The sequence below is a fragment of the Aethalodelphis obliquidens genome, unplaced genomic scaffold, assembly GCF_003676395.1.
Source record: "Aethalodelphis obliquidens isolate GAN/ISIS:26980383/991018 unplaced genomic scaffold, ASM367639v1 scaffold37, whole genome shotgun sequence".
Lineage (NCBI taxonomy): Eukaryota > Metazoa > Chordata > Mammalia > Artiodactyla > Delphinidae > Aethalodelphis > Aethalodelphis obliquidens.
Window position 1 is genome coordinate 16046571 of NW_020837981.1, and position 25695 is coordinate 16072265.

At 34.5% G+C, this 25695-nt stretch overlaps 1 protein-coding gene and 1 non-coding gene across 11 annotated transcripts in view; one reads left to right on the forward strand and one right to left on the reverse strand.

Moving 5' to 3' along the window:
• HERC4 (HECT and RLD domain containing E3 ubiquitin protein ligase 4) overlaps nt 1-25695 on the forward strand; it is a 136766-nt gene that overhangs the window by 14602 nt on the left and 96469 nt on the right. For all 10 annotated transcript variants that reach the window (XR_003437911.1, XM_027130092.1, XM_027130093.1 and 7 more), the window contains 2 exons: nt 15885-16044; nt 23092-23168. Coding sequence is in view for 9 of the 10 variants with exons in the window: in XM_027130092.1 (XP_026985893.1) it covers nt 15885-16044; nt 23092-23168 (237 nt within the window). In the remaining variant the exon portion in view is untranslated. The remainder of the gene's footprint in view (nt 1-15884; nt 16045-23091; nt 23169-25695) is intronic.
• On the reverse strand, nt 13263-13367 carry LOC113632689 (U6 spliceosomal RNA). Its single transcript, XR_003437927.1, has one exon. It is a non-coding gene; the product is annotated as a U6 spliceosomal RNA (small nuclear RNA).

The following is a 25695-nucleotide window of genomic DNA, read 5'->3' on the forward strand; positions in this document are numbered from 1 at the left end:
CCCCCCCCCCCCCCCCCCCGCAGGAACTTGAGAAATGGATTCTCTAGTTCATATGGAAAAAGTAAACCAATGTAGCCAGGAAAACTCTGAAAAACAAGAGCGAAATATATATATATATATATATATATATATATATATAAATATATAGTAACATTTTAATTTTAAAGCCTTGGTAGTTAAAACTGCCCCACAAATAGACATATTAAATAAAATAGAATAGAAAGCCCAGACATAAACTAATCAACGGAGAAAAAAATTCAAGTGAGGGATAGTCAATAAATGATCTTGGTATAAGTAGAAGCATCATCTAGGGAATAAAAAAGTTGGATTAATACCTCACGCCATGTATGTATTGGATAAATTTTAAATGAATCACATATTTAAATGTAAAGGTTACAATGATAAATGTGCTCAAAGAAAACATGGACTAATTTTTTAAAAATTATTTTGGAGTCAGGAAATCCTTTCTGAATTGTGAAAAGATAAAGTAAACTGCATGGAAGTAAAAATAATTTTGCTATGTAGAAGTCACTGTAAAAGTCAAAAGACAAATAGGAAATATTTATGAATTTTAATATTTATATTGAAATCAAAATGCAAGTCTCCGAGATATAAAGCACTCCTAGAAATTGATGAGATAAGAAGAAGACAGTAGCAAAATGGGCAAAGGATAGGAAGAGGCACTTCACAGAAAAGGAAGTACAAATGACTTTTAAACAGTGAATACTCTTCAGCCTCATTCATACTAAGAGAAATGCAGAAGACTATGTGTATGACTGGGGTACCATCTCTATAGTGAGGCTGTCAGTAAATAAGTGTTCATAGGTTGTTAGTGTAAATTGATAAACCCTTATGAGGGTTATTTTGCCAGCATATATCAGAATTACAAATGCACAAACCCTTTCTCCAAGAAGTCCAAGAGTATAGCCCTTGATTTGATAGCTATGTTTGTACATATACAAAATGAGTGTTGCTGCAACATTGTTTATAATAGCAAATATTAGAAACAATCTTATGACAGTCTGTTGGGAACTGGTCAAATAATTCAGTCAGTGTAATGCTATATAGTTATGAAGAGAATGAAGGAGTTTTTTGCATACTAATATAGAAAGAGCTCTAAGATAAATTAAGTAAAAAGAGCAAGGTGTAGAACATTGTGTATAAAGCTGTATTTTGGATTAAAAAAAGACAAATATACATTTGTATTCGCTTATAGATATATTAAGAAAAACCCTGGAAGAATATATCCAACTAATAATGGATATATTTATTCTTGGTGCAGAGGTAAGATAAGGGGTGAGAACTAGACTGGTAGAAGACATGGATGATAGACTCAGATTTTTCCGTACATGTATTTAAAAAAAAATGTAGACATGTTATCTGTTATTTTTTTTAAAATAAAAGGGTAGGCTCTGGAATTAGAGTGCTTGGATACAAATCCTGGCTCTTTCACTTCTTAACTATGTTATCTTGGGCACATAGCTTAGTCTCTGTGTTAAGTATTCGCTTCTGTAAAATTAGGATAATCATGCCAAGGGTGGTTGTAAGGGATTAAGTGAGATATCACATGAAGTGCAAAGAACAATGCCTAGCATGTGGTAAGTGCTCAATAAATGTTTTCTAAAAAGAAAAAAGCCATTAATGTTAGTGTGAGAATGTAATTTTAGGTAAGCCTTACACTGAAGTGGCTATATGCTGTTTCTGTATGTTCCTTGAGATAGACAATACGTATCCTTTCATTTACAACTGAAATTCAGGCATTTATTCAACAGAGGATGTCTACTTTGTCCTAGACGTTGTGCTAACCATGAAAGTACTTATGTTTAGTCTTCAGTTACCTTGTTGGAGCTCATATTCAAAAATTATACCAAAATTTCCCAAAAATGTATGTTTGTTTTGTTTAGAGGTAATGTTAGAGCAAGATATAAAATAAATTCAATTCCTTTACTGTTAGACTAAAGATATAGTAATAACAGAAAAAACATAGATGCCTTTTTCTTGTGAGAAGCACATAAACGATAGGAGTTAGATTCATCGTTTATTTTCAAAAGTTTATTTACTGAAGAGTACTAATTAGAACATTTCTTGGTCCATTCAGGCTGCTACAACAAAATTACTATAGTCTGGGTGGTTTAAACAACAACCCTGTATTTCTCTCGGGTTTTTTTTTTTTTTCTCTCGGTTTTTGAGGCTGGGGAATCCAAGATCAAGGTGCTAGCAGATTTGTTACCTAGTGAGAACTTGCTTCTTGGTTCTTAGATGGCCATCTTTTCATTATGTCCTTATATGGTAGAAGGGTGAGGGAGCTGTCTAAGAAAGGGCACTAATCATGAGGGCTTCACCCTTATGACCTAATTACCTCCTAAAGCCCTACCTCCTAATACCATAACATTGGGGGCTAGAATTTCAGCATATGAATTTGGGGGGGGGGTGACACAAACATACAGTCTATAACAGAAGGTATAGTTTGTGTACTGATATTTTGAGGAACAGACACTTAAATTCTGCTTATTCATACTTTTAAACCTGCCCCTCCCAGGTTTAAAAGTGATAAGCTGATAAGTGATAAGCTGATAAGTGATAAGCTGATAAGTGATAAGCTGACCTTTAAATTTAAATTTTTAAATTTGTAAACTGTTCTAAGAATGTACATGTTGGATATGTTGGATATGGTATGGTAAAGTCATTGTGGCCATAAAGGGAAGAGAGAATGAGGCTTGGAAGTTCATTATGCTCACTGGTTCCAGAGAGAGGAGGTCACTGCATGCCACACAGAGCTGCAGGGGAAGATACCAGGGTAGTCAGGAGGCAGAAAACAAGAGCTAAGGGGAGATTTTAAGGTTGTAGCCTTATTGAGGTTTTCCTGGGAAAGGCAAACTAGGCAGAATAAACAGATTAGGATTGGCTAGTTTGATTAATTCCTCCAGGCTTTGGTCTATAGGGTTGGTTTCTTGTTTCCTGATACCTGGCCCTGGGATGGTTTAAGGTAAGGGAGATAAGGGTTTGGTGTGTGAGAGTTAGATAAGGAGATAGTTGGTGGAATGAACTCTGGATTGGTCAATTTGCATATGAAAGGCAGGAGTTGATAGGCAAATTGTTATCTTTAGGAATTAGCTAGTCCTGGGAGGCGCCGACTCTTCTGGTGTCTATAATCCCCTCCCCCCACCATTCCTATGTCAGCATCAAGAATATAGAAAGTAAGAATATAGTTAATTGTCTCTGTGATGAATGAATGCCAAATATACCAAAATGTATCTAAGAAAACACAGAACAAAAATTCTGGCAGTATATTCTGAGGGTTCATTCTTGCTAGTCTTAAAAAGAAATTGAAGTAAAGCAGTTATTTGATTGATAGTATATTTATGTTTTAGTCTTTATATTTCAATTTTACTTCTCCTTTCCTCTTCAAAGCAGTTAATTTCAGCAGTTCCTAGCCATAAAGAAAGGACTCTCCTGAAGAAAAAATAATGTAAAGCCCTAAGTATTTATACAGTTTTAAGTATGTTTTGAAAATAGATTATTAAAACATAACCTTGTTGTTTAAGTATTATTAACAAAAGGACAACAGTTCAATCAGTAGGGAAATGTTTATATCTTAGTGCCTTTATCTGTGAAGTAGGGATGATGGTATACCTGTCTCATGATGTTTATGAGGATTAAATGAGATTAAACAAACAAAGGGCTTAGCACAGTGCCAGGCACATAATCGTCTTGTTTATGTTACCTGTATACCTGTATGTAGGTAAGAATGCATAAAAGGGGTATGAGCTTGTAAACATATCCGTTATAAAGAATTTTTTAATCTAGTTACATCTCCATATGAACATTATTATGGGCTGTCAACCAAGACATGTAAGTTACTGTATATTAAGTTTTGATTTTATCAAAGAACTTATTAAAATGTTTTCATGACTATGAGTTGTACCATTCCAAATTCTTATTGGTAATTATTGGTAATAATTTTAGAGAATAAGCATTTTCATTAAATATTTTATGTTTTAGTTTTACTTAATTCTTAATTTTTTAGAATATATTTTATGATGATCATTATATGATCATATTAGACATCCTTTAAAAAGTGTCAGTAAACAATAATTTTACTTTAGGAATAGGGAAATAGCATGCTGCCTTGAGTGAAGTAGCCATTTGGTTATTTGTTATCTCTATCACAAAATTAGCAATATGATTATTTAAAGTAAAAAAAAAGCATTCTGAATTATTTATTGGTGTTACTCACTAATCCCAAGTGACTAATGTCTTCATCTTTTAAAAATTCAGCATCGTAAGATGTGTCAACTACACATTCACTTGTTCAATTAAACAATTAAAGAACCATAAAAGAAGAAAAAAACACTTGTAGATAATCAGTGTTGACAATTTAGTATTTATTTTTCCAGCCTTTTCTCTGCATATATATTGGGGCTGTATGTGACATATTTTTATACAAGAATGGAGTTACACAGTACCTTTTTAATTTCACAGTATAGCATCTTGTGAACATTAAATTTCTAGAGTTGGATATAAGTGAACTTTGCATTGCTCTAGTTGGAGTTTTGAGTTATTCAGAGAGAAGGGAAGAGGAAAATCTATATTTACAGCAACTAGTGAGGCATAGTAGGCAGAGGATTCTGGCTGAATTAAACATTTACTAAGTAATTGATACGGAGCTGCTTTTTTTTGTGGCTGCGTTGGGTCTTTGTTGCTGCGCGCAGACTTTCTGTAGTTGCTTGAGTGGGGGCTTCTCTTAGTTGCTGTATATGAGCTTCTCATTGCAGTGGCTTCTCTTGTTGCAGAGCACGGGCTCTAGGCATGCAGGCTTCAGTAGTTGTGGCACACGGGCTCAGTAGTTGTGGTATGCGGGCTCTAGAGTGCAGGCTCAGTAGTTGTGGCGCATGGGCTTAGTTGCTCCACAGCATGTGGGATCTTCCCGGACCAGGGCTGGAACCCGTGTCACCTGCACGGGCAGGTGGATGCTTAACCACTGTGCCACCAGGGAAGTCCCTGAAATGGAGCTTCTTAAAATTAGCTTTTCACAAAGTATATTCCTTCTGACCTCCAGTTTTGTAATTGTTATTAACATGACTGTGCTTGTTGCTATTCATGACTATATATTTTTTTAGACCCTGATAACTTGAGAATAAAATATCAACAAAGATTTTTGTTCTCTGTGTAAAACACTGACAGTTGTTCAAACTGTTGAAGTTTTTTCTTTTTTAATTAAACATACATGTAGAACTTCATTAAGCTCATATACCACATTAAGAGTTAAGATTTTCTTTTTTTAAATGTAGATTTTATTTATTTATTTATTTATTTTTGGCTGCGTTGGTTCTTCGTTGCTGCATGCAGGCTTTCTTTAGTTGCGTCGAGCTGGGGCTACTCTTCGTTGGGTGCGCGGGCTTCTCATTGCAGTGGCTTCTCTTGTTGCGGAGCACGGGCTCTAGGCGCGTGGGCTTCGGTGGTTGTGGCTCATGGGCTCTAGAGCGCAGGCTCAGTAGTTGTGGTGCACGGGCTTAGTTGCTCCGCAGCACATGGGATCTTCCCGGACCAGGACTCGAACCCGTGTCCCATGCATTGGCAGGCAGATTCTCAACCACTGCGCCACCAGGGAAGCCCAGAATTGCGTTTTTAAAAACTCTAAATTTTTCTTTGCTCATGGAAATACTGCTAGGTATCATAAATGGGTTTTCAAACCAATCTTTAAAACACATTATACCTAAGTGTAATACTCTATCAATAATTATATTTAACTGAGCTTTGTAACATTTTCTGTAGAAAAATTAATTGGAGTTTTACATTTGGGTGTCAGAAATTATCTTCACGTATCACTTCTCCTGGCTTGTTTAGCTCTCTTGCTTTATTGGTTCCAGAAAGCTTAAGATAGATATTTGTGAGCAGCATTTAACTTAACTGTGTATCACATTTGAAATATAAATAATACTTGACTATAGCCATTGTTTCCTAGAGAAGAAAATTAATTAGACCAGGTTAGTTATTTCCCTAGTATTTTGATTTGGAGAAACAAAGGACATTTGTTCCTGTGGGGTTTGGGGTCAGTTATAATTTGGGGACTTACTATATCTTAAAAAAAAAAAATTCTTTTTTTCCCTGATTACCAAAATAGTACATTTTTATAACTTTTTAAAAGTTACAGAAATATATGATTTGAAAAGTGGAAGCCACTTTTTCCCTACATCCTAAAGATGACTACTGTTTCTTTATATTTTCATATCTTTTATACCTGTATTAAAATATGTAATCCTGTACACACATACATAAAGTTCTGTGGTTCTCTTTTTCATTTAACGTATTTTTGTCTTTTCATGTTATACTGTATAGACATTCATTTTAATAGAAGCACCGATTTCTATTACATGGATATTCCATAATTTATTTACCTACCTGTTACTGGAAGTCACGTTATTTCCTGTTGTTGTTATTGTTGTTTCCCAAAAGGAAAGTTTCTGGGTCAGAGGACATGCATGTTTAGAATTGTAATACGCATTGCCAGCTTGCTCTTGCTCTCTAAAAAGCTTTTTTTTTTTTTGAGCTTGTATTTTTTTTTTTTTTTTTTTGCAGTACACGGGCCTCTCACTGTTGTGGCCTCTCCCGTTGCGGAGCACAGGCTCCGGACGCGCAGGCTCAGCGGCCATGGCTCACGGGCCCAGCCGCTCCGCGGCATGTGGGAACTTCCCGGACCGGGGCACGAACCCGTGTCCACTGTATTGGCAGGTGGACTCTCAACCACTGCACCACCAGGGAAGCCCTGAGCTTGTATTTTAAAGATTGTTTAGAGAAATGTGTCTTTTGCCAATTTTTTGTAAATTTTTTTGCCATTTAAAAAGTTGTTTGGTATGGAAATAATGTAATTCGAACTAGAAACTTCTAAATTTCAAAATCAAGTTTATCTGTGATTGAATTATTCAGAATAAGTTATTTCTGTGGATCACCTTTAAAACAAAGATGGTAGTACTTGGGTAACTTGACAGGAATGTTTTGAACCCAAAAATATTTATTTAAGTGTATTTGTTTGCTAGGGCTGCCATAACAAAGTACCACAGACTGGGTGGCTTAAGTAACAGAAATGTATTGTTTCACAGTTCTGGAGGCTAGAAACCCAACATCAGGGTGTCCTCAGCATTGGTTCGTTCTAAAGATTATGAAGGAAGGATCCATTCCAGGCCTCTCTCCTAGCTTCTGGTGGTTTGCAAGCAGTCGTTCACATGCATTCTCTTTGTGTGCTTGTCTGTGATGATGTTTCCTCTTTTATTGGGACACAAGTCAAATTAAGGGCCTACCCTGCTCCATATGACCTCATCTTAACTAATTATATCCTTGATGGCCATTTTTCAAATAAGGTCACATTCTGGGGTACTAGGGATTAGGACTTTCAGCATATCAATTTGGGGGTAACCCAATTTATCCCATAATAACAAGGTTTTGAGATCTGTAGATGAAAGAGGATACAGAGTAATGATAATGTTTATATTTTCCTTCAAATAGCTGTTTTAGAATTTCGAATAAGATGCAACTTTTAAGAGATGCTAGTTGTGAATATGTTACTAATGGTGTGTCTGTAGTATTACCTTTATACCCAAAACACACATTTTTTTTTTTTTTTTACTGTTTACAAGGTTCTCAGAGCATGTTGTTACTGGTGATTATATCTTATTATCAGGTTAAAACCCGTTTAGCAAAAGACTTAATAGACCATCTTGTATATTTTGTGATTGGTTGTCTAGGAAGAAGTGTTTATGTGTACTGTTATTATTGATAAATCAGTCTGGGTCATAGTCAGTCAATACTCACAGAGCTTTTCATGGTCATTCCTGGACATGCACACATGCAGGGCTGCAAAATACATGAGTCTCCCGATGTGTAGATTCCCAGCTGAGGTTCAACAAAGCACTGCTTTGCCTTCCTGTTATAATATGTCCTTTTTGTGATATATTTAATGCCACACTTTTTGCATTTTTATACTTTTTGTTGGTGATTTCACTGTTTAAAATGGCCCCCAAGCATATTGCTGAGGTGCTATCTAGTGTTCCTTAGCACAAGAAGGCTATGATGTGTCAAAGAAAAAAATCCATTGAGGCATGAGTTTACAGTGCTGTTGGCTCTGAATTCAATGTTAATGAATCAGCAATATAATTAAGATGTCTTTAAATGGAAACGCACATAACACAAGGTTATGAATTGATCAGTTGATGAAATGTTGTGATTAGAGGCTTGTAGCAACCTAATCTTGTATTTTCCCTAGGGGCAGTCATTCGGTATTTGCTAAATAGGTATTTGTGGTGACTTTATGGAACATAACTACTGTGAATAACAAGAATTGATGTATTCCCAACTAGACTAAAATAAAAAGACTAAAAATTATAAGTGGAACAGTGATGGGGTTTCCTAGAAGGGTGGTGCGGTGGTGAAATAAATCATCATATTTAGCATTCTTTTCTTCATACATTGTGCAGAGTTTTGCATTATCTTTCAAGGAAGTGTGAAAGAAGTTTGGAGTCACTGTTTTTGTAGTTTTTTTCTCTTTGTACCTTTCATTAACCACAGTTGAGAATGAAAAAAAATTTTTTTTCTGTCCATAATGGCAAAGAGAAGAAAACTGACAGAGGAACATGTTCATAATTATGAGGCATATCAGAAGGTGAATGTAGATACACCGCTGTATGGATATGGTGAAATTGATCATGTAAGTGAACTCTTAAAGAATGAGTCTGGAGATGATATTCTACATGAATTTTCACAAACTCAGGAATTGGTGAACATATTTGTTAGATCCCAAAGGAAATAGGTGGTTCTTATTCAGTTACTTATTCAGATGGAAGGATTTTATCATGTAACATTTTACAAGAACCTGGACCTATTCTGTGTTGCTAAAAGGATGTGCAACTGTATTCTTTCTTTTATGATGTTTCTGCAGCAAAATTTATTTGATGCAGTTTGTTAGTGAACAAATGCTGAAGTCAGAGGTGGATACAAAGGTAATTGGAGGAAATAAATGATGTAGAAATGAAAACCGTCATTAGGTTGAACATCTTTTTTTTTTTTTTTTTTTTGCGGTACGTGGGCCTCTCACTGTTGTGGCCTCTCCCGTTGCGGAGCACAGGCTCTGGACGCGCAGGCTCAGCGGCCATGGCTCACGGGCCCAGCCGCTCCGCGGCATGTGGGATCTTCCCAGACACGAACCCGTGTCCCCTGGCACCACTGTGCCACCAGGGAAAGCCCTAGGTTGAACATTTTAATTGGTTTTTACAAATCTAAAAATGACAATATTTTGTGTTTATGGAGCAAAGAAGATGGCCTTTTTCTCCTTAATAAAACGATGCACCATCAGTTTTCAAAAATATTGCATTTTAACAGTACAAGTGTAAGAAGAACCAGAAGTAATGAAGAGCTAGGGCTTATTAGATTTGTATTTGGAATATATCTGCTGTCAGTATTTACAAGATGGATATGTTATATCTATCTAGTTCTTTATCTTTTCTGTTTTTGCTCCTGTCTCTGAAAAATGTATTTTTTTCCTGCCTTTTTCAAGAAAGTCTCCTCCACTTAAGTTTTTTTTGCTTTTTTGTGCCTCCACAAACTAAATGTTCCTTTTTTCTTTCCTTGAAGAGAAATATTGTGAACCATAAATACTGATATGAACAGTGTTACTTTTCTCAGACTTTTTATATGAACGTTTTGAAGCATAAAGAAAAGTAGAAAGAATAGCACAATGACCAACAGTTAACATTTTACCATGTGTTTTTATCTGTACGTATTTGTATTTTTTTAAAAAAGTACCTTATTCTGAATTACAGTCAACTGTAAGGATCATGTGCTGTTACTAAACTTTTTCCAACAAGTTTAGCATCATACGCTCATAATTCTAACATCTTCTTGTAGCTCCCATTTATCAGAGGAATCAATTGTTTTTGGTTTTTTTTAGGAATTTTTTCTTTTTCTAAAAATTTATTTATTTTTGGCTGCATTGTGTCTTCATTGCGGCGCGTAGGCTTTCTCTAGTTGCGGCAAGCGGGGGGCTACTCTTTGTTGCAGTGCGCGGGCCTCTCATTGCGATGGCTTCTCTTTGTTGCGGAGCACGGGCTCTAGGCGTGTAGGGCCTCAGTAGATGTGGCGTGCGGGCTCAGTAGTTGTGGCTCACGGGCTCTAGAGTGCAGGCTCAGTGGTTGTGGCGCATGGGTTTAGTTGCCCCGCGGCATGTGAGGTCTTCATGGACTAGGGATCGAACCCGTGCCCCCTGCATTGGCAGGTGGATTCTTTTTTTTTTTTTTTTTTTGGCAGGTGGATTCTTAACCACTGCACCACCAGGGAAGCCCCTCAGTTGTTTTTTCATGGGCTTTCTTGACAAGTTTTCCTTTTGTTTTCTGTCCTTTTCCATATATATCCATACTCAACCTAAATTAAAGTGAATTTAATCCCTCTTACTCCTCCCTTTTCTGTGTTTGTTGGCCTTGAAAGGCAAATGTAGCTTCGTGATTAAAACTTTGAGTTAGCGTAATACCTGGTACATAATAAACACTCAACAAATCCTAGCTGTTAGGTTTGGTATGAATTCTGTTTTGTTTTATTTTTTTCTCTTTCTCATACAGGGCATCATTAAGCCAGGTTTTCTAGTGAATTTTTTGGTTTGTTTTGCTGGGTTCATTTATTCCCCCTTCTTTCTTGCTTATCATTGACTTTTTTGCAAGCCACCTTGTTTCGAGCATTCATCCAGAATTCGACCTGGATGTGAAATGTCTCAATATAACATTGACCTAACTTTCTAGCATACTGGGGGGAAACGGTTGAGGTTTTTCATTTTAATTAGCCATTTGGAAAAAATAAGTAGTTTAAAAAAATTGTACAAGAACTTAACAGTTTGTATATTTGTTGTCTGAAAAGCCTGTATTAAGTAGTAGTCCCAAGACATATGTTATTATGTTTCTTTAATAATATATTTCTCAGTAGTTATTCATTCTCAAAATAGGTATCTTAGTAATTTGATGGGGCTCAAATTCTGAAAGAACCAAAATTATTTATCTTGAGTTTTTAGTGTGTAGAAAAAAAAGTAAAGAGCCCAGTTCAGTTTTAAAGTGAAAACAATGGTTTTTATACATTGCTTTAACTATTTTCTCTAATGTTCTATTTAATTTTTAAAATAATTTTAATTTTAATTTTGAATAGATAATATATCCGCATGGTTCAAAAATCAAAATAATATAAATACACATTGAGAAGGTTTGCTCTTACACTTGACCACCCTATTTCCCTTCTACCCACATCCCCTATGGGCAACTATGTTTATTAGTTTTTTGTTTATCTTTTCAAAGTTTCTTTGTGTAAATGTAAGCAAATATGAATATTCATATTCTTTCCTCTTCCTTACACAAAAAATAGCAAATCATGTACATTATTCCACGTCTTGATTTTTTTCCCTACTTTTCTAATATACCCTTGAGATCTTTCCATATCAGCATGTAGCATTTCCTCTTTATTTATGTTTTCAGAGCATAGTGTCCCAGTGTGTGGATGGAATCCTTTATTGATGGATACTGGGAATATTTCCAGTCTTTTTGTTATTATATACAGCACTGCAAACACGTAAATACACTCACATTCACACACACGCACATATGTATTTGTACTCTACCCTCCTAGATTCTCCAGCTGGGGCTTGTCTAGACAAAGGACAGATTAACAGGGAGAAAAACAAAACAAGTTTATTGCCTTGCGTTTACATGCAGGAGCACTCAGTAATGAGTAACTTAAGGTGGTAGTAGAACATGGGCTTATATAGCATCTTAATAAAAGAACAATAAATAGAGAAGTAACAAGACGAAAAGGACTTTGAGTTTCTGGGGTGGCAAATTTTGGGAAGGTAAATATGTGGGGGAACTTAGATAAGGGCTAGTTAGTGAAGTTTGTTATGTAGCTTCTGCTGGTGCTGTCTCTGAGCTGATAAGTCTAGAGTTGCCTCCAGTGATTAACTCTTGTCCTTCCTGGTAGAGAGGGAAGGTGGGACACTTCAACAAATTTATTTCCTGCTTTTAGGCACATAGGAGAGCAAAGAGCTTTTCTTTTTAGTGGCTTTCAGCTCAAAGCAGTCCTTATGCCAAAGTGGCATGTTTTGGGTTGGCATATTCTGCTGCCCTTTAGTACTTAGATGTATCTGCAGGGTATGGAATTGCTGGATCCAAAAGGTAATTGCATATGTTTTGTTAGGGTTTGCCACATTCTTTTGCATAAAGGTGGTTCTGTTTTGTACTTCCACTATCAACATACAAAAGTGCCTTTTCCCCCAACAGATTGTTATCAAACATATGGATTTTTATGAGATGAAAAATGTTATCTTGGTGTGTATTTATAAATACACTTTTTTAAATTAATAAACTTTCTAAGAACAGTTTAAAGTTCACAGCAAAATTGAGCAGAAAGTATAGAGTTCCCATACACTCTATACTACACGTATACAACCTCCCCCACTATCTGCAGCCTGTACCACAGTGGTACATTTATTACCATTAATGAACCTGTACTGACACATCATTGTCATCCAGAGTCCATAGTTTACATTAGCATTCACTCTGTGTTGTATATTCAATGGGTTTTGATGACTGCATAATGATACTTAGTATTGTACAGAATAGTAATAGTATCACACAGAATAGTTTCACTACCCTAAAAATCCCCTCTGCTCTGCCTGTTCATCCCTCCCTCCCTCTAACCCCAAGCAACCACTAATCTTTTTACTGTCTCCAAAGTTTTGCCTTTTCCAGAATGTCAGATGGTTGGATCATACATTTTGTAGCCTTTTCAGATTGGCTTCTTTCACTTAGTAATACACATTTTAGTTTCCTCCATGTGTTTTTGTGGCTTGAGAGCTCATTTCTTTTTAGCACTGAATAATATTCGATATACCACAGTTTATCCATTCACTTACTGAAGGACATTTTGATTGCTTCCAAGTTTTGGCAGTTATGAATAAAGATGCTATAAACATCTGTGTGCACGTTTTTCTGTGGACATAAGTTTTCAACTCCTTTGAGTAAATACGAAAGAGCACAATTCCTGGATCTTATAATGGTATGGTTGGTTTTGTAAGAAACTACCAAACTGTCTTCCAAAGTATCTGTATCATTTTGCATGCCCATTAGCAACGAATGAGAGTTATTGTTGCTCTGTATCCTTACCAGTGTTTGGTATTGTCAGTTTTTTGGGTTTTGGCCTTTTTTTTTTTTTTTGGGTACTTTAGGTACTTTTTTATTGAAAAAAATATGGACCGCTTCACGAATTTGCATGTCATCCTTGCACAGGGGCCATGCTAATCTTCTCTGTATCGTTCCAATTTTAGTATATGTGCTGCCGAAGCGAGCCATTTTAATAGGTTTATAGTGGTATCTCATTTAAATTTGCAGTTCCCTGTTGATATATGATGTACAGCATGCCTTCATATGGTTATTTGCCATCTTTATGTCTTCTTGGTGTGGTGTCGGCTCACGTCTTTTGCACTGTTTTTTTAATTGGGTTTATTTTCTTATTGTTGAGTTTTAAGAGGGTGGTTTGTTTTTTTTGTTTTTTTTTGTTTTGGATAACAGTCCTTTATTAGATGTGTCTTTCGCACATATTTTCTCCCAGTCAGTGCCTTGTCTTCTCATTCCTTTGATAAACTTTTATAATTAAGTATGCAAAATAAGTGTATGGCTTTATGAATTTTCTAAGTGAACGTATTATTGGCTTCTCAGTGTAGTTTGAATTTTCATTTCTCTCATCAGTGAAGTTGAACATCTTTTCATAGGATTAAGGGCCATTTCTGTTTCTTCTTTGTGTGAACTATCAATTCACATCTTTTGCCATTTTTCATTTAATTACTGCTCTCCCCCACCCCCGCCCCAGTTAGTCTTTAAATATTAAGGAGGTTATTTCTTTATTTGACATGAATAACATTTTTCCTGTTTTTTTTTAATCAGTCTTTTCACTTTGCTTTTAGTTTATTCTGCTGTATTTGAAGAAATGATTTGAATTTTCTCTCATGGGTACAGGGAATCTCTTCCTCTTTCCTTACTTACACAGCTTAGTGTCACTGTCTTCCAGAATTCTTCTTAGTATCTTTCAGGGCTTTAAAAAGTATCTCATGTTGCCCTGGTACCTTTTGTATGTCTTTACCTTTGCGTTTAATAGCAATCCTTATCTTGCTTGTTTTTCTATAGACTGTAAACTCGTTGAGGACTAGAACTCTGTTTTATTTACCTTTATGTGTCTAGTGCTTGGAGCACACATGGTATACAATAAATATTAGTGTTTGGTATGCATGATTGTTTCTTTGTTGCTTGGATTTTTGGTGCCTTTGATTTTACAGCCATTGCTATCTAATTTAAGTACTCTTCATATATTATTGTTGAACCAACCAGTCTTATTCATCCTTCTTGTCATCCTTTCATTTCTGCTCTTTACTACATTTCCTTTGAGGATAGTTTTGGAGAGATACCGACTCATTTCAGGGGCCTCTGTGAAAGATTAACAGATCTTTTGTGCATTTTACTTCTTCATAATTAAGATTTATGGGATGCTTTGATGTAAATAAATGATGCCATACTTTTAAGTCCTTTTTCTTTTTTTTTTCCGTGGGGGGAGGCAATGTGTTATATATGTTTTGTTTTTATATGTTTCTACAATATAATTTTATAAGAACATATATACAAAATATACACAAAAAGTGAGAGATTAGTATAGTGAACGTCCATGTACTATTCATCAACTTTACGAGTTATTAACTTGTAGTACTTTAAGGTAAGTACTTAAAATAACATATCCTTAGAGTTACACAGATTCCTGAAGGCTGTCTAAGGGCTGACCTCCCACCCCAAAATGCAGAATAAGTAACCCAGATACAATTTGAATTTCTCTGTACATAGGGATTCAAACTTCTTTCATGTAATCTGCTTTATTATTGAACAGCTGCATTTGTACATTGATCTAAAATGTGCTTCTGAAGAAACCCTGATTCAGTTTTAACAGCTCTGCAACAAGAGACTTTCAGTTAGTGAAGACATAGCTTTCTTATTAGGCTAAAGAAGGTTAATTTTTTAAAAAAAAGTTTAATTTTAAATGAAGTCTTAAAAAAAACTTGTAGTGTACTAGTAAAAAAAACTGATAGACAATGCACATCTTAAAGAGACTAAGGAAGCAATTTCACTTTCTTTACTGATTTGTCAGTGGCTACTGACAGTCTTATGAAGGGCCAATATTTTAAATTAATTTCTGGTTAAAAGCTTGGAGATGTTTTAATCACATGTGGAATTTTTATGTCTTTGATGTTAAAAGTAGCAGCCCATAAACTGATATCTATTTGTTATGGTCACATTGCCTTTCAGTTCTCTCCTCAGTGTATCTAGTAGATGCTTTATTTATGAGATCTGTAAATAATTTGTTTCCTGTCAGAAATTGCTAATTCAGATTATTTCCTTAATTTCAGGATCACTCCATAGTAGTATCCATTTGGTAATGTATATGTCAGTTACGATTTTATTGTTAAAAAACAGCCGAGTTATTTAAATGGTTCCCTTTCAGCTGGACTCCTTTCTTTTATTGGTAATGGCTTTGAATGAAGAGCACTTTTCAGAGAGAATCTTTATAAACCCTTAATTTCTTTACCCAAATGTTAAAGTTACTTAGTATTCTGAGTTGATTATGCCCTATGACATATCTCTGTATTTACCACAGCGAGAATTTTGTATGGAACATATTTGTTAAGTTTTTGAGAATAACTGAAGTTATACTTAGTCTGTATTTCAGCATTTCCTTAGCTTTTTCGTACAAGATGAAGACTATTGTTTTATTCTTGTTGGGAGTTTAAAACTAGAATGTAATGTCTCTCTTCTTGATTTCTGTAGAGCAGGTTGTTGCGCTGGATGCTCAAAATATCGTTGCTGTTTCATGTGGAGAAGCTCATACATTAGCACTAAACGACAAGGGCCAGGTGTATGCTTGGGGTCTCGATTCTGATGGACAACTTGGCCTGCTAGGATCAGAGGAATGTATCAGAGTACCCAGGTAACAAAGGTGACCGACAAGAGGTCTTTAACAGTCTTTTATAATAAATTTGCTATCTAAGTTATTCTGCTTACTACTGGGCATTTAAGAGTTGACACCGAATTACTTCTACCCTTTGAGTTCTTAAGGCATTTTACTAGGTAGATTCTTGCCTTTAATTTGGATTGAGTGCTGTTTTTTATATACTCCGTATTTCCCCAAATTATTTATGTTTGTAAAGAAAAGGGGTAGGGAATGCATACTTTATTATAAATTTTCTCTCACTAATAATTTTAAATGGGTTAAGACTAATTTAAACCATTAATTATACTATCTTGAGTACCTCAGCCATTGAAATATTTATTATATATTGGTTGTTTGCATGTTTCTTTCTCTTTTTTAGTCTTTATTGTTTTTATTGAATATAGAAGTCCCACATGCTTAAAGTGTAGAAAGAATAAGTCACTTTCTACGTTTTTACATAGCAGTGACCACAACTTAATTTATGCTAACCACTAATTCATCATAGAATTATTTCAAAATTTAAAAATAAGCAATGCTTCATCAATGTTGTAGCCTTACAGGTTTATATAGGACATAACCATTGCTGTAATATTAAAAACTGTCAGCATGAACATAAAGATTTAAAGAAGAGTATCCAGTTCTTTTAGACATATAATTAATACACTAATTCATGCTTAGTGTTTAAAATTATACAAATTCTTGCCTCCTTAAACTCTTGTTTTTTTGTTTTCTTTTTTCCCCCTAGTAATAGTTATAGGGACAAAAGAGAACTCTCCAGGGAACCAAGGTATTACACCAATTTTAGATATATTTCAGGTAGCATTTTTGTAATATACACATATAGATATTTTGTTTTTAATTTAACATTGATAATGTTTGTTTTGGTTTAAGAGGTAGATGTAACTACTAGGATAAGAAAATGGAGCACAGGAACTAATATATTTCAGAAGAGGAGGGAATTCCCTGGTGGTCCAGTGGTTAAGACTCCACGCTTTCACTGCTGCGGGCTTGGGTTCACTCCCTGGTCGGGTAACTAAGATCCCACAAGCTGTGCAGTGCAAAAAAAAAACAAAACAAAAAAACAGAACAGGAGCTCTTATCGTTAGAAATGAGTTTTTTAAATAAAAGCCCATAACCTTCCTTCATATATATGTATGTCTATTTAAAAACTTAAAGTATACATTTGAAGCATTTGCTTTGTTTTAGCGTAGTAAAAGTGTTTTTCATCTTTAGTTTGACATTTTATGTTTGTTCTAGTAATGAACTGTCTGTTGAGACTTCTGGATACACACATTAACATGTTTTGTTTATCGAACTTGTAACCAAATTCCACAAAACTCCCCAAACAAATTTCTTCCCCTTTGTTTCTTCTGCAGTAGCAATTAAATAACACACTTCCCATTATGCTTTTAGTGCCTTTTAATGATGGTGCTGTTGGGAGAGACATTTTTTTCTTTAAGCTAAGTAAATTGAATTTTTTTAGTCATTTCAGTTTTGATTTCTTTTAGAAAATGTTAATTTGCAGCCAAATGGCTGTTGGCTACAAAATACAAAGCATTCAGAGGAACAGAGTGATCTCACATTTGTCATATTGTCTACTGATTTTATTTCCTTCCACAAGTAATTGTTGTAGAATGGGATTTTTTATTTAAGGTTTTTAAGAACTTTGTGTTTTCAGGATTGAAGAGAGACATGTTAGATTTTCTAAGTCAGTATTTTCAAAACCATGATTCACAGCAAGGCTGTCTAGTTTCTCTTATTTTTACTCCACTTAATTCTCATACTTACTTTTTATTTTTTATTTTTTTTGCTGTTCAGTTCTGATATAAGAGATCTCAGTCAGTAATCCATAGATGATTAGTAAATGGAGAGAAAGGTAATTATAAGGAGAAGAGTTTATTATATAACGATTTATTTGAAGGTTGCCCAATAATTCTGTATCTGTGACTTTACTCTTTATGAACCTGGATAGGGACCTGTAAGATCTTGAGTCCTTTGGTTTAAACTTCTCTGTTTGTGTATTTGCTGAACATCTATATTAATTTTCAGCTGTGTATTAAGGCATCTTTCCTGTTCAGTCTTTTCAGTTTTTCATGGACTAATCTGATTTGTTGTGACGTATATATATAATTTTTACTGATACTTTCATGTCTTAAAGGGCAATTTAGTATTTCAGTAGAAATGTATTTTTATGAAAGACCACCATTGATTTTTTTTTTTTCTTTTTAAATCTCAGCACCAAATCATTTTTTAGATGCAAGGCTTTTTCTAGGTGCTTAGAGATGTCAGCCAGCTTTGTAACTTTCACATACACTTTGAATAAAATGTGTAGAATATAGGAGGAAACTCAGACATATGTGAATAGGTTTTTAAAAATTAGTGTTTATAATTTTCATAAGAATGATCAGAAAAGTGAATATTCACATTAGGCTGTATTTTCTTGAGAACAAAACCCATTTTTATGTTAATAGATGAGAGTATGTAAATTAAGCAACACTTTAATTTTAAAGATGAATGTAAAATTAATAATAAATTATATTTGAAACTCTTTGGTAATCTTTTCCTACTTCTGATTTTGTTTTGTTTTGAAATCATTATTTCTTGGGGAAAGACAAATTATTCAATATCAGTGGTCTCTGTGGACCTGCATTTCTGGCTAGTCATTTCTTTTTATATGTAGGATATATGTTACACCTTTATTTTAAAAAAAGTTAATCTGATTTTACTGTCTTTTAATGTAAATAGAAAAACAATTGTTGGCAATGAGGTTGTAGTTTATTTTTTAAAGTTCTGTTTTTTTTGGACTTTGTAAGAAAAAATTATGACAGGATGGTATAATATGATGATTCTTGTGAGAACAGCAAGTTCTGGGCTACAGGAACTAATTAAACATGTTTGAATTGTCGCCTTGGTCAAAAATAAAATTTATTTTCTTGATTGAACTTTTAAAAGTATATTACAGGGAATTCCCTGACGGTCCAGTGGTTAGGAGTTGGTGCTTTCACTACCATGGCCCGGGTTTGATCCTGGTCAGGGAACTAAGATCCTGCAAGCTATGGGGCACTGCTCGCCCCCCCCCCCCAAAAAAAAAGAAGTTTATTACAGTTTCTGCCTAATATTAGCATCTGAAAGTACAGAACATTTCAGATTAAAAAGAAAATTAAAAAAAATTAGAAGAGTTTTTAATGGTAGAGACTAGATCAGTTGTTAGCCTAAATTTTTCAAAATCAAAGAGTTGGTGCTAAGACTTTTCTCAAATCAGTAAGAAAGTTGTGGTGTAATTGAAAAATAGAAAATTGTTGATTATGTTTTACTGGCAAAATATATTTTTAAAACCACTTTATTGAGGTATGATTGGCATACAAAAAGCTGTACTTAATGTATACACCTTGATGAGTTTGGAATTGGCAAAATATTTAATGCTTTAGTTCTTCAACTTCTTGATTATATATAATATAAACTTTTCACTAGTCCTTGTTAACAGTTGTTAAAGAATTTTACCTTAACATACAATTGGAAATGCCTGGTTTTTGCCTATATTGCCACTGTACATTAAGGTTGAAAAATGTAACAACACAACAGTACACATATTCAACAGTATATGTTTTGACTTCAAGACTTCCTAAGGGAGGGGTGTATAAATCTTATTTCCAAGTTTATTAACTGTTTTCTTACAAATTTCAAACGTTTCAAAATTCAGTAAAGAAATTATTCTTTTCTTTTTTTTTTTTTTCTGGTGAAGGAAAGTGTAGCATTTATTGCAAGGTGACAAGCAAGGAGAATGGGCAGCTAATGCTCAAAAGACCCAAACCTCCTACTGGTTTTTAGGGATGGGTTTTTAAAGACAAAGTGAGGATGAGGGTCATGGGGAATGTGATCATTTCATGCAATCTTCTGATTGGTGTGTGGTGAGGTAACCAGGTGAGGTCACAGAGATTGATCACGTTATCAGTCTTCAGGCTCCAGCCAGTCTGGGGGCTGCGTGCTCATGGTCATCATTCTCTGTCTGGTTGGGGTCTGGTTTCTGTAAAACAGCTTCTTCCAAGGAGCTGAAATCACTTGATTCCACACATTCAAAGGCAAATGGCAAATACACCAGGCCATTTCTACATCCAAAAAGTCATGGCAGTAATTTGCAGAAAAGTCATCCAGATCATTGCACGTTTTGATTGAGCCCATTATGTTGCTAACACTGTTCAAGCCTATTTCCTGACAGAAGAGGCCACATCACATCATATAGACCACATGAGGAGCAGCAAGTGTGGTCAGGAGGCAAAACAGGAGGGCGAAATTATTCTTTTCTTTACAAGGCATAATTTTAAATGTCATAGCCATTTAAAAATGTTTGACAAGAACTCTAAACTTTAGGGAGTTATTTTAAATTTATAAGCAGTTATAAAATGTTTCCCCTAGACATCTGAATTCTGATTTTCTTTTCATAGTTCTGATTAATTAGGAATCTTCATGTATGTGTGTATATATATTTTATTTACAAAATTTATTCTGGCTTATTTTACTTTCCTGTTAACTGCATTTGAATCCTTTTAAAAATTGAAAACCAGAAAACATTTACATTATCTTTTTTACTCATTGGGGATTATTTTTGATGAATTCTGTAAAATTTTGTTGCATTAAGAATTTTCTAATTTGTCTCTTTAGGAAAAATGGAATGTTGTAAAGCTGTTTTACTATTCACAAGTATTTTTGTTTCTTTTTAAAATTCCTGAAAGCTTAAAACAAAACAAAACAAGAAAGCATATCCTCTCCTCTTCCCCACCCCCCCACAATCTTCAGTGTATTCAATCTCCATAGAGATAAAAAGAGAGGTTTTTTTCCTTTAAAACAGTAATGCCACAGAAGAATATCTTAACTTGTCTCTGTAGCAGACATGGCTAAAGAAATTAGCGTTTATGTTGTATTCTAAGCTGTATGATAATATTTTGGTAATGAGAATCACTTTCTGTAAATTGCTGTGTAAATTTAGAAGTCTTTTGGAAGCAAATTTTATGAATAGTTTAATACTAAAGCCTCAAAGAAGTTGCAGATTTACTTATCCTCTAACATTGGATACTTCACATACTTTTTTTTTTCCCCATATTTTTTGCCAGGCACTATGGTAGGTCTAGGGATTCCATGGGTATAAGATAATAATAGTCCATCCTCACAGAGCTTATTGTTTAGCAGAGTATACTAATAGTAATAATTAAATGAATAAGTACACCAGTAATTAGTAGAGATAAATGCTGTGAAGGAAAAAAACATAGGGTGCTATGAGAATGTAGAATTTTAAAAGATTTTACTTAGTCATGCAAATTGGACTTGATATTTGGAGCAATTGGTTTTTAAAAATAGTACAGTTCACTAGTCAGTGTATGATATGCCTAATATGCATAAGCAGTAACAGTAAATGTTTAGTAACTTCAGCACAGTTGTATGTATCCGTGTATTTTTTTATTCCTGTTTTTGCATTGCCAGTGTTTGATTTTGCTAACTGCAAAAAAAAAAAAAATGACCTTTTGCTATATTTGAAAATCTGAAGGTACATTGGACCCTGTTAACTTGTTGGATTCTGCTAAATGTAGCAGTACAACTCTCAAGCTTTGCAGGACATAAATCCACTAAATAAAATTATTTTTAATACAACAATATGGAATTAGAGTAACTCTCTTTTTTCCCACTCAAAATTTGGTTTGCTGAAGCTGCCTCCCGAAAATCATGGGTATTGACACTCTGGTCAGAACTTGCTCTGGACTCTCATATGGCAGAATTAGGTCAGGTGGCAGTATCAGGTAAAGGGAAATAAGAAACATAATATATTTCCACACCCCCTTTTTTCTTAAAAACATTCAGGAAAAACAGAATGAGCAAGTGAAGGGGAGCTACATAAAGAAAACCTGGGATGGTTGATGCACATAGTTTCTTGATTTTTGTAATGTTTTAAATCCTTTAGAATTATGTTGCAGTTAAGGAAAAATCAGAAATCGGGGGAAAAAAGAAACTATAAAAAATATAAGTAAGAAATATGAGATGGCAGAAATATGACTGAACACATCACTGATCATAATACATATGAATTGATTAAATTTCTCTAGTAAATAATTTAATATCACTGATTTAGATGCAAAGCAAAAGGATAGTCCAAAAGGAATAGGTTTCATGATTTGTGAATTGGTAGCACCACATGATAGGAATCCTTGTTGGTTCTTAAGGAACCTGACAGAGGAGAACATATAATAAACTAGGCCAAACACCAATTTTCAACAAATTGGATCATGTACATTTGTTTTACAAATATATTGCCAAGTTTCATACTTTAAAGATTTTTCACATTTTGATGGTAATATCTGCATCATAAAAGCGCTCAGGGGCTTCCCTGGTGGCACAGTGGTTAAGAATCCACCTGCCAATGCAGGGGACATGGATTTGAGCCCTGGTCTGGGAAGATCCCACATGCCGCAGAACAACTAAGCCCATGCACTACAACTACTGAGCCTGCGCTCTAGAGCCCATGAGCCATAACTCCTGAGCCCACGTGCCACAACTACTGAAGTCTGCGTGCCTAAACCCCATGCTCCGCAACAATAGAAGCCACCACAACGAGAAGCCCGCACACTGCAATGAAGAATGGCCGCTGCTCGCAGCAACTAGAGAAAGCCCACATGTAGCAACGAAGACCCAGTGCAGCCAAGAATAAAATAAATCGATAAATTAATTAATTAATTAATTAAAAAAATAAAAAGAAAGCACTGAGCTGTGAACATAGTTTACTGTGCTTAAATATTGTCCTTTCAAAGTGTTTTCTCATCATATCTCTTAATTTTTTCATATTTAGATTTTGTTTACTGATTTTAGCATAAATTTTTGGTAAATTGGGCCTGTATGAGAAAAAATATCATGAACTGCTAGGTCATGCTAGTAAGGAACTGCTGGTAAGGAGACTACTTGCACATAGTAGGTGGTCAATAAATCGCATAAATAAATAGCATTCAGGATCCATTTATTAAATGGAATTAACTGATCCTGATCTCTCTTCTTACTTTCTAGAAATATTAAAAGTTTGTCGGATATCCAGATAGTACAGGTTGCTTGTGGCTACTATCATTCACTTGCACTTTCTAAAGGTAAGCATTGCTTTTATTTTCTTTCCCCTTTTCAGTTTTATTACTTGATACTTTGAGTTGAAATTCCTCCAACTTCGTTCTTATTAAAGATTGTCTTGGTTCTTCTTGATCCTTTTCATATCTGTATACATTTTAGAATTAGCTAGTCAGTTTTCACAGATACTTAAAGTGTTGGAATTTTGATTGGGATTGCATTACCTCTAAATCAGTTTGAGGAAAACCTTTATAATATTGAGTCTTTCAATTCTTGAGCATGCTATATCCCTCCATTTATTTTAATCTCTTTTTAATTTTTCTCAAGAGTATTTCGTCATTTTCTGTGGAGAGGTCTTATATACGTTTTATTAGATTTTTCCCTAGATATTTGATATTTTTTGTTACTCTGATGTCATTTTCAAATCGTTTATTACTAGCATATAGACATGAAATTGATTTTTTGTGTCTAATTGTTTCTTTAACCTGCCGAACATTATTCCTTCATAGCTGGGGAAGTTTATAACTTGCCCAAGTTCATTTACGCTTACAGGTAAACTTTTTATGAATAGAAACAGAGAAGTCTAAGCATCCTGTAACCTTTATTTGACTTCTTCCTATGCCAGCTAAGGATTGTAACATGGGTTAGTAAAGAACCTGCCGTATATTTGTTTTTTATTATATAAAAAAATAAGTTCCAGTGGCTTCATTATTATTATTTTTAATTTATTAAATGCCTAGTAAGGCCTACTATGAATGAAACAGTAGACTAGAACTATAGGGAAATACGGATAAGTTAAGAGAAGGTTTTAGGGATCGTACCATCTAGTAGAAGAGGCAGATATACAAATAATATAATTGAGGCAGAAAAAATATATACTACTTTTGGTCAAAGGAAAAGTAAAATATGATGGGCATAAGGAAAAAAGTTTAATTAGTTTCAATCAATAGAATTGGTAATAATAAAGAAGGGATTGATATTTGATGCAAGTCTTGAAAGATGATTACAATTTCTTCAGAATTGGAGAGGTTGTGAAGCAGCTAGGGAAAATGTTGAGGATTGGCTAAGGTAATAGTACTAGTAAAGGCGTAGAATCTGGGAAATATTTTGTGTATTTGAGTATCGGAATATAGTTTTACGTGGGTATTTTGAGAGCAGGAGACATTTTCATACTTCAGTTGAGAGTAAAGTAAAAACAAATCTGTTACAAAGGGCCTTACATGCCATATTAAGGAATTTGGATTTATTCCATCAAAGGAATAAAGTAGGGGGTGGAGGCTGGCATCCCTGTATTCTTTGTTGTTACTTTGCCAACTCCTCTTTTGATACTTTGGTAGGTAAATCCAAGATAAATTTAAACCCAAACGTTTTACCAATGAGGACAGTTTTTCTATCTTGACGTATCTTACAGGTATTCTTTTCCCTTATTCAGCTTCATGTTTTAGTAGTATCTTACGCATCTAATGGAAAAAAAAATTTTTTTTTTTTTGATCACTCAGTACAAACTAGGCACATTAGGGTGTACAGTAAACAGTGGTAAGCAGTACACTACCAGCCCTTATGGTACAGTCACACAAATAACAATATAGTTTACATACTATGAAAAAAGAGTATAAATAAAAAAGTTTGGGATATTTAGATCATATAACAAGGGGACTGAACTTAATCTGGCAGATCAAGGAAGGCTTTCTGCTGGGAGACAATAGAAGTAAACTAGACAAGGATGAGGGAAAGGTTTAGGCAGAGTGTGTGAGACAGCAAGTGTGTGAGAAATGGTCATTGGAGAATATAAAGGAAGGTGAGTATGGCTAGAGTATAGTAAGTGAGGGAAGAGGCTGGTATGAAATGAGCTCAGAAACATAGGTACATTTTACAGAATTATAAGCCTTGTTAAAAGTGTTTATCTCAAGAGCAGTGAGAAAGCACTGATTTCTGTTTTTTTCAGGTGAGCAGCATTTCAAATCTACATTTTTTTAAAGAGTCAACTCATTTGAGATTTATTATAGAATAAACACACAGACATAAATTTATAGAACAGTTAATTTGAAACTTATCCAGACCGTTATTAATGGTGTCAGTCCTATATCAGATCTACATTTTTATATCTCTTTGTATATATACAAATGTCTCCTGGTGTGTCCATAGAGTATTTCTGGAAGTACATATCAGCAGTTAGTAAGAGTGCTTGTTTCTTGGGGGAGGAACCAGGGATCTAGTTTTGAAGGGAGACTTACTTTTAGTAAGTGTGTACTATTTTATAGTATGAATTTTTAAAACTCAGATATTAGTGTGTCAATTATTAGTTTAGTGCCATTTATTTAATAAAAATAAGTAAAAATGTTTAAAGTTGCAAAAAATGTAGCAGTGGGTGAGCAAATGTGACGAGAACTATTAAAAGAACCAGGTGAAATGGTGAGGAGTGGATCTATTCACCATATTTTTCTTTAGAAAGAAAACTGTATATAACTTGACGATAGATTGATAAAAATCTGTATATAAGGTAAGAGAGGAGAGGAGTATTAAGGATGACTTCTGTGTTTATGGTTTGTGCTG